At 34.1% G+C, this 15,870-nt stretch overlaps 1 protein-coding gene across 1 annotated transcript in view; it reads right to left on the bottom strand.

The window, feature by feature from the left end:
• The window catches only part of Fam241a (family with sequence similarity 241 member A), a gene marked incomplete at its 5' end in the record, with an annotated part of 36,846 nt that extends 20,978 nt beyond the window's left edge, over positions 1–15,868 (bottom strand). The window contains one exon of the mRNA XM_015484396.2: positions 15,716–15,868. Within this exon, the coding sequence (XP_015339882.1) occupies positions 15,716–15,868 (153 nt within the window). The remainder of the gene's footprint in view (positions 1–15,715) is intronic.
• Positions 15,869–15,870: the final 2 nt, after the last annotated feature.

Below are 15,870 nucleotides of genomic sequence, written 5' to 3'. Positions count from 1 at the left end.
TTCTCATCACTTCTTTAAAAATTTTTTTCCTCATCAATTTCTTACTAAGATCTGTAAGTGTAATTTTGTCTCAAAGCAAAGTTAACAGTACTAATGAATCTGACAATTTTTCAAATGTTATGAAAATGCCATTCATATAAGACGTTTGGGAGTTGTTTATTGTGTCCTGTATAATCAAAGCTTCTGTTTTGTATACTGGTCTTTCTGTTAAATTTAGTAAGTTGGCTGATTTTTGTTGTTGTTGTTGGCAGTTCTAAAATAACCACTGCTGTGCAATTCTTATTAAATGAAATGTCTATTAAGTTTTCAATCATTTGGACTAAGTGAGGAAAAAGGTTTAATAGTTTTTCATTATTTGTAAAACTAAATGATCGGCAGGAATCTGGTCATGTAGATACAGAAAAATATGTGGGTTTATGACATTTCTTACAGAAGAAATTCTTTGAAAAATAGTATATCTTACATAAAGCCACATAATTTTATAACAGAATCCATTAGTTTTAATTTCAGGTGAATGGTGATACAGTGAAAATGATTAAGTGTTCTGCTTACTATGACTAAGTCTATAATAGTTATATTTCAAAGTTATGATCCTCGACTCTCAGCAAGTTTTGCACCTGCATTTTATGCAAGCACGCTGTGCACTAATTGTGGCAAGCCTGCACAGATCTGACTGATTTGTCAGACTGATTGATGGCTGCTTACTTTCAGGAAACCACACTCTGGTTCTTGGTGTGTGTCACGTCCTCTCCAAGTACGACTTGTCTTTGATTACTAAAGTCTAAATTTGATAATTCATAATTCTTGATTCACAGAACATGCAGGTTTGCAAAAATAAATCCTTTAATTTAGTTCAACAACGAATAATAATTGATTACCTACCATAAGCAAGATAAGTCCTATGGGGTACACAAAAGAAAAAAATCCATATTCACTGCCACTACGCTGCTTAATATGAAAGATATGTACACAATCCCCATATATAAACACTGCCGCACTATTCCTTTCTAATCAAATGGAACCATAATTTTACAAAAGATTCATAGTTTTCTTGTCTTTCTAAAGTTCAGGCAACTCTTCAGGATTCTAGACTTGTATGAAACTGCAGATTCAACATTTCTATGTGGATGTCTTTAGAAACCTCAAAAACTACATGCTCACTACTGAATTCAAATTATTTGCCCCGAATTTACTTTTCTCCAGGATTCCCTGCTTCAATGAATGGCACCACCAGAAGTGCAACTGAATAACCTTTTAGTCATTCCAGATGTTTTCATCTGTCTCACTGTTTTTGCTCTATTTTTTCTAGTTCATTCCCTTTTGAGACTATGTGTGAGAAGTGAGGGGTTAATTTGCAGCTGATCTTATCTGTTTACTTTGTACTTTCTTTTGATGCAAATTCCATTTCTATTCTAATGACTTTATTAATACTTACATAGTTTATATGCTGAAGATGCTCAAATTTTAAATCATACCCAGGCCAAGAGAAAATTACTGGTGAAATATTTTTAATGTCTTTAAAAAAATTGTTGTACTTTAATTTGATCCTTGTAGTTTAACTTTCCCCACCTTTCTTTGCTCATTAGCCATTTGCTAAATAAACTCATTCAACACATATATTCTAAACACTTGTTCCTCCAAAAGATGCTGTAAGTTGGGTGTTATAGACTCTAGGGGTCTGATAGCCTGTAGAAGACTTCCTCAGAATCAGCCAGACAACCTGGTAGGATTTGAAAGCAGTAGTATTTGACAAGAAATCCTGATCCCATTTCAGGAAACTGTAAGACAGTCTTACAGTTTATTGGAAAATACCTTTTTCAGAACTGTCTTTCACTCTAAATAAGTTTCATTCTCTTTCTCATTCTCACTCCTTTACACCAATAACTCAAAAATCTCTAAATCCCTTAATACAAAGAAGTTGAACCAGCTATTAAAAAGAAAGCAAAGTATTTAAACAGATTCCTTATAAGGCATAGTTATATAATCCTCCTTAAGAAACGAACTTTTTGAAAGACGAAATTTGCTACTTCAGTAAGTCCATAATTTACTGTTTTCTTTGATCTTTCTGTGAACGATTTTAATTTGTTTATAGTAGGAACAAATGAATAAAATAGTCATAAAATATAGAGAACTGAAAGCCAGGTGCAGTGGCTCATGCCTGTAATCCCAGCGGTTCAGGAGCCTAAGACAGAAGGATAGCAAGTTCAAGGTAAGCCTCAGCAACTAAATGAGGCCCTATACAATTTATTAGTGAGACCCTGTTTCAAAATGAAAAATAAAAAGGGCTGGGATGGCTAAGTGCCCCGGGTTCAATCTCTTAATACTAAAATAAACAAACAAACAAACAAAATCCACACACAGACTCACACACACACACACACAAAATAAAAACACCCCAAAAAACAAGAGGTACATATGGAATTTGGGGGGCAATAACGTTGTTCTAACCAAAATCTGTTTTTCAGGGCTATTGAGTTATATAACCTCATTGGAAAGAATGTAAAAATGAAATCAATCTTTGGTTTTCTTGTATGTATAAACCATGCATTTCACAATTACATAGAAGTGTACATTCAATATTAACATGGGAAAAGGTCAGAATAGAATTGATATTTTATAGCAGCCCAAAACACTGCATAAAGGGAGAGATCAAATATCTTTGCTATTCACAAATTAATTTACATTGTAAAGCAAAAAATTATCTTTTTCCATTACTTGATTTAGAATAAGCAAAAAAGAAAAAAAAATTACTGGATGCCTCTATATCAAACTGTGTTATTTAGCACATCGTCTTTGTGCTATTTTGCAAGTCTGCAAATTACAGATAACTGATAGCAATGCAAATTATTCTTATCTATAGGCATGCAAATAAGTTCTGCAACAGGGGAGGTTCGGTTGGCTTCCTTTCTTCTGCCTGTAGAAAAATACAGTTTCATGTCCATTTGAAAACAAATTTCAACATGTTTTATTTTTAGTACTGGGGATTGAACACAGGGGTACTTAAACATTGAGTCATATCCCCAGCCCTTTTTTTTTTTTATTGTGAAACAGGGTCTGGCTAAATTACTTAGGGCCTTGATAAGTTGCTGGGGCTGGCTCTGAACCTGTTATCCTCCTGCCTCAGCCTTCAGAGCTTCTGGGATTACAGGAGTGTGCCATTGTGCCTGGCTCAACATATCTTTTCATCATAAATGTTTTTGGTTCTTTGATTTTACTTTTAAATTGGCTGTAATTTTTGCTGGGCTCCTTCATTAATGATGAGTTAAATAAACTCTTTAATATGTGTTCATTTTATATTTAATGAGAACCACAATTTTTATCTCTTTTTGAAAATTATGTTTTACAACTGACATAAATGAGACGGATGATCTGAATTTTAATTTTTGTTAGCTGTGGGTTTTATTTCCTATCTTTCTACTAACATTGAGTCTCATATACTATTTGATTTTCTTGTTACTCTATGCTCAAGAAAAATAAACTTCAAATCTAGACCAATTATATACTAGTTAATATTTCCAGCTCTTATATTAGCATTTTACCTTTGTATCATGGTGGTTTTTAAATACAGCATATCAGGACTATAATCCATATATACACACATACACATATACTTTTTTTAACAAATATTTCACAGGGATCATTTAAGCTCATGCACAACTAACACGACTAGTCTCGTTTCTGTTGATTCTGACAAGAGAGTTATATTTCTTGTTACACTGAAGTCCAAGTTTCTACCTCTTTAAAACCAATTTGTCATGGTGATTTTTTTCTAGGAAGATACACTGCTTTGGCAAAAACATCAACTGAGTTTTTAACAGCAGAGTTGTTTTGGATAGAAGTTTTGACATATTGTATACTAATGCCAAAATAATATTCTAAAATATTTGCCATATGATGTAATCTCTGTTCTCATGGAGACTGCTTACAAGTGTGCCTGTAGAGGGGGGAGTAAGGAGTGGCAGAGAATAAACATGCTAACAACAAACAAGATAATTTCAAATAGTGAGAAGAGTTATAAGGAAAATAAAACAGGGCTGAGGAATGGAGGAATTTGAGGTTCTTTTCATAGAATAGTTAGAGCTGGTATATCTGAAGAACTAACTGTTAAACTGATAATGCAAAGATATGCTAAGGAAAGTTCTAGGGAAGAATTCTAGGCAGAGATCCTGAGAAAACCAATCTGGTGGGGCTAGTGCAGGGATCATGACTGAGACCCAAGATAAGAAATGCATTTTAGCCAGATGTGGTTCCACATGCCTGTAATCCCAGTGGTTCAGGAGGCCTCAGCAACTTAGAGAGGTCCTGTCTCAAAATAAAAAATAAAAAGGGATGGGGATATGGCTCAGTGCTTAAGTGCCCCTAGATTCAATGCCCAGTATCAAAAAAAAAAAAAAAAAAAAGAGCTACATGTAGTGTATTCTAACCATTTCTGTCCTGTTCTGTGTTGTACCTGTCCTATCCTAACCCTATCCTATCCTGTTGCACTCCACTAAATTGATTTAATGGCCAAACACTGGCTTGGTAGTTAAGAGATTTTAAGTAAAGGTTTGAATCTCAACACTGCAATTGGCTAGCTGTGACACAGGTTGATTATGCTTAGGAACAGAAGCCTTTTAGATTTCAGATTTTGGAATTTTTTTTGTATATATATATATATATATATATATATATATATACACACATATATATATACATACATAAACACACACACACATACAAAATGGGACATCATAGGGTTGGGGCCCAACTGTAAATACAAAAATCACTTATGTTTCATATATATCTTATAAAAAATTACCTGACGGTAATTTTATACAGCATTTTTAGTATACTTGTGTTTCAATTACAACCTGTCACTTTGGGTCAGTTATAGAATTCTTCACATTAACATGTAGATCTCAAAAAGTTTTAGATTTTGGAGGATTTCAGATTTTCAGATTAGGGATATGTTTTCACTATGTTATTTAATCTCCTTGTGCTGCAATTTGTACATTTTAAAGTCTAGGTAATAATAGTTCCTCATCACAAGGTTTGGCACCAGATTTCCCTCCAGAAAGACTGAACCCACATATACCTCTAACTTTTAGCATATTCTTATCATATATCCTATTTCTCTAAACCTATATCGTTTATCTTTTTTAATTTTGTCAACTTTTTAGGTGAAAACTCATTTGTAATTGTTATATTTATATTCCTTTTATTTCTAGTAAGGATGGTCACATTTTCTTACTTATTGGACACTACTTTTTGTTATAGTTTTCATTTTTTATAAAATGTAAATTATGAAATAATTATACATTTACTAACTATATAAAGCCTTATCTAATCATAGCATTTAATATAACTAGTTTATCATATTTACAACCTGCCATTTGTCATTAAGTTACAGAATTCTCTTAATTATTTCACACTAACCTACATAGATCCAATAAAGGAAAAAAAGACTTTTTGAGGAGATTCATAAAAATCAATGAGAATATCATACAGATCTTAGTTTATGAAATTAGTATAAAGTGAAAAGTACAAAATTTTTATTCATTTTTCATTTTAATTAAATTTTCAATATTTTTTTTAATTGCCATAGGTTATAAACATATAAAAATGAACAACCAGGTATTCACAAAGACATGCCCAATTTCAGTGATATCTATCAAATATATTAACACAGTTGCTTATTATAGTGGAAGGAAATGGTCATGTGACAAAGAAACAGAGAGTCTTTCTTTGCATGAACTAATGAGAGATAATACTAAGCCATGAAGTGAAGAATATTAAACCTCTTTATTAATTCAAGCTGCAGGTTAAAAAATTTATACATTTTGTACTTTTCCTAAAATTGACTTCTTTTTTGTAAAGTCAATTTTACAAAATTGACTTTACAAAATGACATTACTGACTACCTTGTATGTGCAGATAGTATGCTAGATGCTACCCACAAGATGAGGGAGGGGGCTTGTCTATTCAAAGCAGTCAAAATCAAACACGTTTGCTAAAAAATGACATTCCTTTTCAATTCTCAACTTGTAGCAGTAAAAATTTAGATTCTGCTACATGTTATTATCTCTGAAAAGCACAGAATAAGGAATTCTAAATCATTTAGGCTGATGGAATTTGCAAAGTTATATTCCATGCATACATCCAAGTAAAATTTTGATATTTAATAAGGATTAAAAAAACAAAAATCATTTTTTTAATAATTAAATAAAAATTAAAAATTCTCAAACACAGATATTAGAAAAAATTATCCAAGGAAATATAGTAAGAGCCCTAAATGGAAATAATTAACATTATGTTTAGATAGTATTAATAATAATTTTATCCTTCATTTCCATGAAATTCAAAACATGTGTACCATGCTTTCTTTTTGATTATAACTCTGATAAGCTGAAGCTATTGTTATTAAAAAACAGGAACAAATAAAGTTAATCATTTCCAAGAACAGGCACAGCTGCCAATGAAGTTAAATGGAAAAAAAAAAATAAAGAAAAACCACTGGACATAGGGAAAAAATCAGATCAGAGAGTAAAATAGAAAGTATCTTCTACATTAAGTTAAATGGAAATTCAGATTCTTTGTTCAGACGAAGCTACTTTTCAAATGTTTTGTCAATTTCTTTAAACACACACGAATATACTTACTTATCCAAAAAATAACTGGTAGGAACTCTTAAGGTATTTGAGGATAAGAGGCCAAAATCACAAGATAAGATTGTTACTCCAGAGAAAAAGGGAAAAAAGAAAAAAAGAAAGGCTTAAAGAAGGTACAAATAAATATAGTTTCTACTTATACCTCTTAGGGCAAGACTAATGTCATGGTACTTTTAGTTTTTCCCTTTGATTTTGCTTTATTACTTCTCTTGAATGGGAAATTGAGAAAAATTTACATAGAAGTGGGTGGGTATACTTGTTTAAGGATCAGTGACCCACAAGGGGGGAAAAATCACCAAAAGATGTACATAAAAAAACAGCATTAATTTAGATTGACAGGTTTATTTTTTTCTTAAGAGAATTAGAAATCACTTGATTTATCTGATTTTTAGATTAGGAAATTTAATGCTTTATTCAATAAATAACATTTCTTCTATAAATTAGAGAAATACATGTACTAAAAATACAGTTATATAATGTGATTAGTTGAGGGAATAAAAAGTAGAGAAGAGGGGAAGAGAGAAGGTAAGGAAGGAATTGGAAGCCTATATATATATACACACACACATACACACACACACACACACACGTGTAATAAATTGTATAAATTGTAAGGAAGAAATTTAATTGTGAGGAAGGGATTTTTTCCCATACTATTTACTGGTACATTAAAGTTTACAATGATGGTGGGATTTGTTGTTACATATTCATATATGCACACAATACAACAATGTAATTTGGCCAATATCACTCTTCAGTACTTCCCTTTTCCCTTCCTTCCTTCCTCCCTCCCCTAGTCCCTTTTCCTTCCTTCTACTGATCTTCCTTAGATTTTCATGAGAACCTCCCAACCTTTCTTTTCCTTTTTTCTCTCTAGCTTCTACATATAAAACACATGACCCTTGGCCTTCTGAGTTTGGCTTATTTTGCTTAACATAATATTCTCAAGTTCCATCCATTTTCCTGCAAATTACATAATTTCATTTTTCTTTATGGCTGAGTAAAACTTTTTTTTTTTTGTACTGGGATTGAACTCAGGGTGCTTAACCACTGAGTCACATCCCTAGCCCTTTTTTTGTATTTTATGTAGAGACAGGTTTTCACCATGTTGCTTAGGCCCCCACTAAGTTGCTGAGGCTGGCTTTGAACTCATGATCCTCCTGCCTCAGCCTCCAGAGCCACTGAGATTATAGGTATGTACCACTATGCCCAGCTAAACTCCATTGTTTTATATCACATTTTCCTTAGCCATTGATGGACACCTAGGCTGGTTCCATAATTTGGCTATTGTAGATTGTTCTGCTATAAACATGGGTATCCAGGTATTACTATAATATAATGACTTTAATTCTTTAGGATAAATACCAAGGAATGGTATAGATGAGTCATATGGTGGTTCCATTCCTACTCTTTTAAGGAACTTCAATATTGATGGGAACTAACATTTTTTTAGGGCCTGCTGTGTGCTAGGCATTTTGTAATAAAAAATCTAACTAAATCCTCAGAGAAACTTTAAGAGATGGGTAGTATTAGACCTGTTACAATTGAGGGAATTGAGTCTCTGAGGGATTAAGTAACAAGGATCACACTAATAAGTAGTAGGATTCAAACCTAAAACTTTCATACTCCAAAAACTTCTTTATTGTTTCACAAAGCTTATCTTCAACAGAGAAGAGGAGGATATGAGGAAGAGGAGAAGATGAATGAAAAAACAGAGAAAGTGGCTGAGATGGGTAGGAAAGAAAAAAGCACAATGGGATATACTACAGAGCCATAGTAATAAAAATAGCATGGTTCTGATATTAAAATGAGACACGTAGATCAAAGGAATAGACACAAGTTTACAGTCATCTGATTCTTGGAAAAGGTATCAAAAACAGGTTGGAGAATAGACAGCCTCTTTAACGAATGGTACTGAGAAACTGGATATCCATATTTAGAAGAATGAAACTAGGTCCCTATCTCTCACATGTACAAAGTTCAACTCAAAGTTGGTAAGAAAACTAGAATTAGACCAGAAACACTGCAACTGCTACAAGAAATCATTGGGTCAACACTCCAACATACGGGTGAAGGCATTAACTTAATTAATAAGACTCCTTAAAGCTCAAGAAGCAAAATTAAAAATGAAAACATGGGTTGGCATCAAATTGAAAAGCTCTGCACAGCTAAGGAAAGCAGAGTATGAAGAGATAACCTACAGAATGGGAAAGCTACTCTTCTCACAGAGGATTAATATCCAGAATGTATAAAGACTAAAAAAATCAATAAATGGGAAAATGAATTAAACAGACATTTCTCAAAAGAAATATAAATGACCAAAAATATATTTAAAAATATTCAACATTTTAAGCAATCAGGGAAATGCAAATTAAAACTACACTGAGATTTCATCTCACTCCAGTTAGAATGGTAATCATTAAGAATACAAATAATAATAAATGCTGGTGAGAACATACAGGAAAAGATGTTGGTGGGACTGTAAATTAATATAACCATTATAAAAAGCAGTATGGAGGTTATTCAAAACAATAGGGATGGAACCACCATATGACCAGCTATACTTTTCTTGATATTTGTCCAAAAGAATTAAAATCAGCATGCCATTAGTAATACATGCATACCCATGTATATTGCAGCTCAATTCACAAAAGCCAAGTTATGGAACAAGTCAAGTGTCTGTCAACAGATGAACAGATAAAGAAAATGTGGTATATATACAAAATGAATTTTTACTCAGCCATAAAAAAGAACGAAATTATGTCAATTGCAGGAAAATGGATAGAACTGGACAATATCATGTTAAGTGAAATAAGCCTGACACAGAAAGAAAGATACATATCATATATTTTCTCTCTTATGTGAAAGTTGGGGTGCAGGGGAACAAATGGGATGCCATGAAAGTAGAAGGGAGATCTTTAGGGTAAAGAAAAGGGACCGAGAGGGTAAAGAAAAGTATTAGGAAATGAAATTGATAGAATTATGTTATAGTATGAAACAATCTCCTGCAATAAAACCCACTATTTTGTATAATTAATATGAGCCAATTAAACAAAGCACAATGGGAGAAAGAATCTCAATAGGAATAGAAAAGAAGATGGGTAGTAGGAAAGAGGCAGGAAAGGAATGTGAGGGAGATCAAAACTGAACAAGTTGGAATAAGTTACAACCTGAAGAAGAAACAGGAAAGGAGTCATTTGGGAGACTACCTGTTTGGAACGTAGACTTCAGGGGGAAAAACAATTTTTATCTATTTTTTGAATATCGATTAGAGCAATTATTCTTAACAACTCAGGCATTCTAAATTCTAACCCTTATATATTTTGAGTAGAGTTTCTCAACTTTGGTACTTTGAGTCAGACATATTTTGTTGTAAAGGACTTTCTGTGCATTATAGAATGTTTAACAGTTATCTCTGAACCTCCTATTAGATGACAGTAGCACCCCCTAAAGTCTCAACAATAAAAAATTTCCCAGACATTACCAAATGTCTCCTGGAAGCAAAATCACCCCCATTTGAGAACTACTGATTTAGAGATTATACTCCAGATAATGATATAAAAATGAACAAAAGATGCCTAATTATGCAAAATTATTTCCTGTATCACTCTGACTAAACGTCCTCAGGAACAAGAGAAAATTAAATTAGTGTAGAATTTATCTTAAGTTCATAGTACTTGTTATAGTATTGTTTAAAAATTACTTTTAAAAGATGTGAAAGGAATTAGGTCTAAGCAAATATCTAGTTTTGAACTACGCAATCTAAGGAAAGCAGCAGATTTCAGAAACTGGTTTCCTACCATGTGATTGGCTCTTTGCACAAAAGATCTGGCTTTGCAGTTTGGAGATCTGGGTTCTGGTCTGCTCTGGTGTACACCAGTTGTAGTACCTAGACCAAATCACTTGGCCTGTTGTATTCATATACCTTACAAAAAGTTCAAATATATACTTCTGAAAAAAACCTAACTTCCTTAGATACATCTATTACTGATAGTATGTTGAAGGGAAAATGTGGCGCATACTGTATTGGTTTGCTTATCTATCCTCTAAAGTGTGGTCTGTGGGCACAGCACTGGCATCGCTTGGAAGTTTGTTAGAGATGCAAAATTTCAGAACTTACACCAACTGCACCAAAATCTGTATTTAACAAGAAAGAGATGATAGCCATAAAAATTAAAGTTGAGGAGTAAGTTATATTCTGCCTTTCTCCCAGGGTTCCTTTTTAACTGTAGAGGCTGGATATATTAAAGACAATCTTTGTTAGATTTCTTTTCAGTTATGGTTCTGCTTAAAGATTAGGTCCAACAGTTAATACTTCGTGCATACAAAAAAAAAATGAAGAAGGCTATTAACTTTAATCTAAAGGTGGTAAGTATAAACCTAGATATTCTGGATGTAGAATCGGTATAGTCATATTTCTAATGATAGATAAAAAGGACACACGGGGTTGCCTCTCCCTTTTTGAAAGGTCATCTAATTGAAAACTTTGTTCAATGCTGTTATAGAGGTTTCTTCATTAATTTACTTAGATATCTATGAAACAGCATTGGTCTTTGGAAAATTCCAGGCATAGCAAAAGGCAAGAAGTAGAAATGAAGACAGTATCATTTGAAAGGAAGCAAAGACATCCTTACATATAGACAAGATGTTTATATAACTAAAAGATGCAAAAGAATCAAGTCTAAAAGTTATTAGTATTTATTAATGTTAAAATTAATAAAAGAATTCAGAAAGGTAGCAAGTTAAAAAATAAATACATAAATGCCAATAGCTATACATTGCAGCAAGAAAACATAAACATGTGGAAAATAAATCCTTGTCAAAATAACAACAAAAATTTAAAAAAAGCTTATATAGGCTTTAGTCTGTAGGTATACATAAAATGTATACATGTATATATGTGCGTCAATAGCTATATTACTATATATGAATGTATATGACTATAAATATAAATATATACACACACATATTATTATTATAAAGAATAATAAAGCAAGGGAAAATGTGGATTTTTCAATGATAGAGAAAAATTAGCTCCATACCTTATACAATACATAAATAATTCTAAAGAGATTAAATATAGAGAGCAAAAAACCCCACAAGTGTACACATATAAAAGAAAATATAGGTGGCTATTTAACTAATTATAGTATTAGAATTTCTAAACAAAAATACTTAAATATATTGGTGTACATATGTATAATATGTACGCGTGTATGTGCGAAATTACCAAAAAAGAAATACCTTTGACTAACAAAAATTTAAAGCATTTCTTCTTTTGAAACATTCCTAAATTAAAAAAAATCACAAAGTAAATATCAAGCAATGTAGATATTTATAATCAATGTGAAGTAAGATATTAATATCCTTGTAATAATGGCAAAAGAAAAAATGGTCAAAGAACATGATTAAAAAGAAATACAAATGCATAATAAACATATGTCATGTTTTAGCAAACCTCTCTAGTAATGTCTTACAACAATAAGAATTTTTGCTTACTAATATGGCACTCTCAAGCATCAGTGCTGGAAGTGCACATTAGCTTATACACTCTTAAATGCTATTCTTTAGGATGTTTCAAGGGGCTTCAATGTGTTTTATTTACTTAGTTCTTTCTTCTAGGAATCTGTTTCAAGGTAGAGGTGTGAGGATTTAAAAGTAAATATTTTATATATTTTATTTATACACAAAACAATTATTTATAAAAGAAATGATATGAAGTGTACACTGCTTAAGAGAACATACTATCAGGCAATCCTAAAAATAGTTTTTACATAATTTTTGTAACATGTAGCATTCATCTTCATTAAAGAAGATATAAAATTGTGCTTATATTAAAACATGTGCAAATACAAACACAGATATAGCAATACTAAATATCTGATATCAAAATATTACCCAGAATAGGATTTTAAATACTTTTTTCCTTTAGATACTTCTGTTTTTGATTTTTCAAAGTACAATTACTTTTATAATCATAAAGACCCTAAAAATAGAGTTAATGATTCTAAAGTTAATCTAGGAATAATGAGATGTTCCATATTCTATGTCAGTGTGGACATCTTAGGTTATTCAGGTTTTGAACTGTATTGTGTGCCACATCTAAGCAGATGCTATAGACATAATAAAAATCTCAGTAATGTTTACATTCCAGCTATGCAAAAGGGCACAGAGTCTCTTGCCTAAAGTCACCCTGGCATTGACTGTCATGAACATACTTGGATTATCTCTCATGCACATGATTATCAACACACCTACAGAGTATGTCCTGTCTCCTCAACATCTCCTGAAATTGCTCCTTCTTCTCTCTTAGAGGTCTGACCTCTACTTTAAACCTAACACAGGTTTCTTCTTCAAAGCCTCCTTTCTTAGGATACTTGATTTTCACTACATCTCCTTTGTCAATCATCCTACCTCTAAGATTCAGGTCAGAAGAACTGAAAAACTTACTTAGCTTTTTCTCAAATAGAGTAGCAGCTAAAGACAATTTATAAAAGGCTGACAATCTATTAGTAATTAATAAATCACGGATATAAATGCCAGTATTTCAGTATTACATGAAATAAGTTCCGAAATACAATAACTTTTGAACTGGTATTATAATAACAATGAGCCGAAGGTAGGTTTTGTATAGTCAAAGCATATGCAAGACTTCCCAGTTGAGGGAGGGGAATGAGTCTTTCAAAAAGGAATGGAAAGAAAATCAGTGAAGGAAAAAGGATGTACGCAAAGGAGTCTTTAGCCTGGGAAATAAGCCCAAGGAAGAAACCTGCTTCATCAAATTATCAGGAGAGGAAACTCTGTGAAGGAAACAGAAACAGAAAGGGATTTAACACAGAAAATTAGTGCTGACAAAGACTGAAGGAGCACAAGTCAGGTGCCTTTGGGGCTTCTGACTTCAAGATCACGCCTTCAAGGCATTGATCAAGATAAGGAGCCTCTGAAGGCTCAATTTCCTCTTAATATCCATAAGGATACTAAGACTCTGGAATGCCAAGTGACCGTGAGCATGCTAAGCAGAAAGAACAAGCAGGAAGATGACCTCTGCTTCATTTCCAGCTAATTAGTTTTGGTTCTGTTTCTGTTTATATCATTGCTTTTATGGAAAAGTTCAGTGTAAGTTCTAAATCATTAGCTTGGGAACCAATTTTTCAAAGTATTATGTTTATAATTTGGAATCCTTGTGTCTTTAAAACGTCAACAAAACAAATAAAATGAATAAGAAAAACTAAAATTTCTTCTTGGGATGTGTTATAGTTGTGAACTTCATTTAATTCTCCTCAAATATCTTAATGTGTGTAAAATCATCTCCATCATTACATGGCAGTATATAAAATTTTTAAATTTCATTTGTAGGATGTGAAAAAAGCTAGGAAACAAGGCTTCGTGATAATTTATGGGTTGGGTTGCACTTTTTTTTTGGTGCTTGTTTTTGGCTTATTAGTAAAAAGTTCTTCTTTGGTGCTGATGTAGTAAGCATATTTTCAATTATTCTGTATATAGGCTCAGGGTACATAAATCATGGGATAAAAATGATAAGAATAACAATTTCATGACATGCAATGAAGGAAGCAGGAATGCAAAGGAATATTTGTTTTCTAGTGTAAATGTTTCATTCTTTTTGTTGTTGTTGTTAGTTGTTTGTTTCATCCTTTTTCTTTTAACCATAAATTATATTGGTAAAATCAGAGTTAGTGATGATGTCCACATCATTGTACTGATGAAGTCCATAGAAGCTTAAGTAAATTATTTTATATAATTACTTAAAAGTCATTTGAAAATGTACTTCGGAAACCTTCCTCAAATGAACCCCTACTCCCAAGGAAGTTCTTGTAGCTGTTTCCTTTACCTTTCCAGTTGAGCAACTAAGGTAAGAGGAAACCAAGACCTGTATCTACTGCATGTTACAGTTAACGGGAAAACTACCAGGAAGGGAATCAGGAAGATCTCCTAGCGACCAATTATTTGCTTCAGTCACCATCTCCTATATTGTCACACACATGAACAATTACAATCCACATGATGATCAAACCTACTAAGGCTTATTTTGTGTGCCACATACAATTTCTTTCCTAAGTAACATACCTATTAATGTATCTAGTGATGGTATTGGAGTTTGTGAAATGTAACAAAAAGGACGGATGGAAAAGGATGAGAAGCGACAGGTATTAACTGACCCAACAGTACAGGATACAGGAAAGGTCAATAATCAATTGAATTCCTGCCTCTCAATGTGATTCTGAAGACCAGCTTATCTCAAATATTTCTTAAGATCCAATTAATGCATTTGCCCATGAAAATTCTTCCGACAGGTAATTCAGTTTCTTAAACTTCTCATCTAAGGTATTTGATATTAGATAAATAGAGTATTTGATAAATAGAGTGTGTCCCTGATCACACTCTATTTAATGAGATCAAACTCAGAAGGCTTGTTCTCCTTTCCCTTATGTCTGGCCTCTCTGGTGCCCAGTGAAAGCAATTTTGCTGCTTTTTTATTTTTTAAATGAAGTTTAGATCTCCATCTGCTCTTATACAGAACTTGGTCTGGGAGAGTCCCTGTTAAGACATCTATTGTAATAGTCGCACCTACACGTCTTCACACACTGACGGCCTATGGCGAGAAATACACCCACACCTCGCCGAGACGGTAGGTGTGTGTTCAGATGCAAGATGGAGGGCAAGAGGGGAGCCGCTGTCCCCTAAGCCAGGCTCAGGCGCACCGACTCCAAGTTGAAGAGTGTTCACAGGTAGGGCTTTTAGGCAAGTGGTAGCTCTGGAGGGCATTTCCGCAGGGAGCCGGACAGACAACTGTCCGCCTGACGGCAGCAGGAGGGTCGAGCTGCCCCGCCAGACACGCGCCGGGTGGCCGGCACTTGCAGCCGCACACGCGCGAGTCGGCAGCCCCGCCCCGCGCGCCGTCCAACCGCTCCTCCGGCGGCTTCCCAGGACGCGGCGGCCCCCAGCGCCCCGCGCGGGGAGAGCCCAGGCGCCGCCCGCCTGCCGGGCCACTTCCCTCCGCCGCCGGGTGAAGCTCGGGGCCCGGCCGCGCTGGCCCTCTTGGTGCTCACCTGCTCGCTCTCCTCCGGGGGCTGCAGCCCGCGCCGCCGCGGGCTCGCTCCGGGCTCCCGCTCCGTCCCAGTCGCCGCCCGCTCCGCCAGAGCGTCCCCGTCCTCGTCGCGATCCCCGCTGCCGCCGCCCCGCAGCATTTCCCCAGCCGAGCACA

The sequence above is a fragment of the Marmota marmota genome, unplaced genomic scaffold (genome assembly GCF_001458135.2).
Source record: "Marmota marmota marmota unplaced genomic scaffold, marMar, whole genome shotgun sequence".
NCBI classification, from domain to species: Eukaryota; Metazoa; Chordata; class Mammalia; order Rodentia; family Sciuridae; genus Marmota; species Marmota marmota.
The sequence above is the reverse complement of the archived record's forward strand: the minus strand, read 5'-3'. Positions and strand labels throughout refer to the sequence as shown.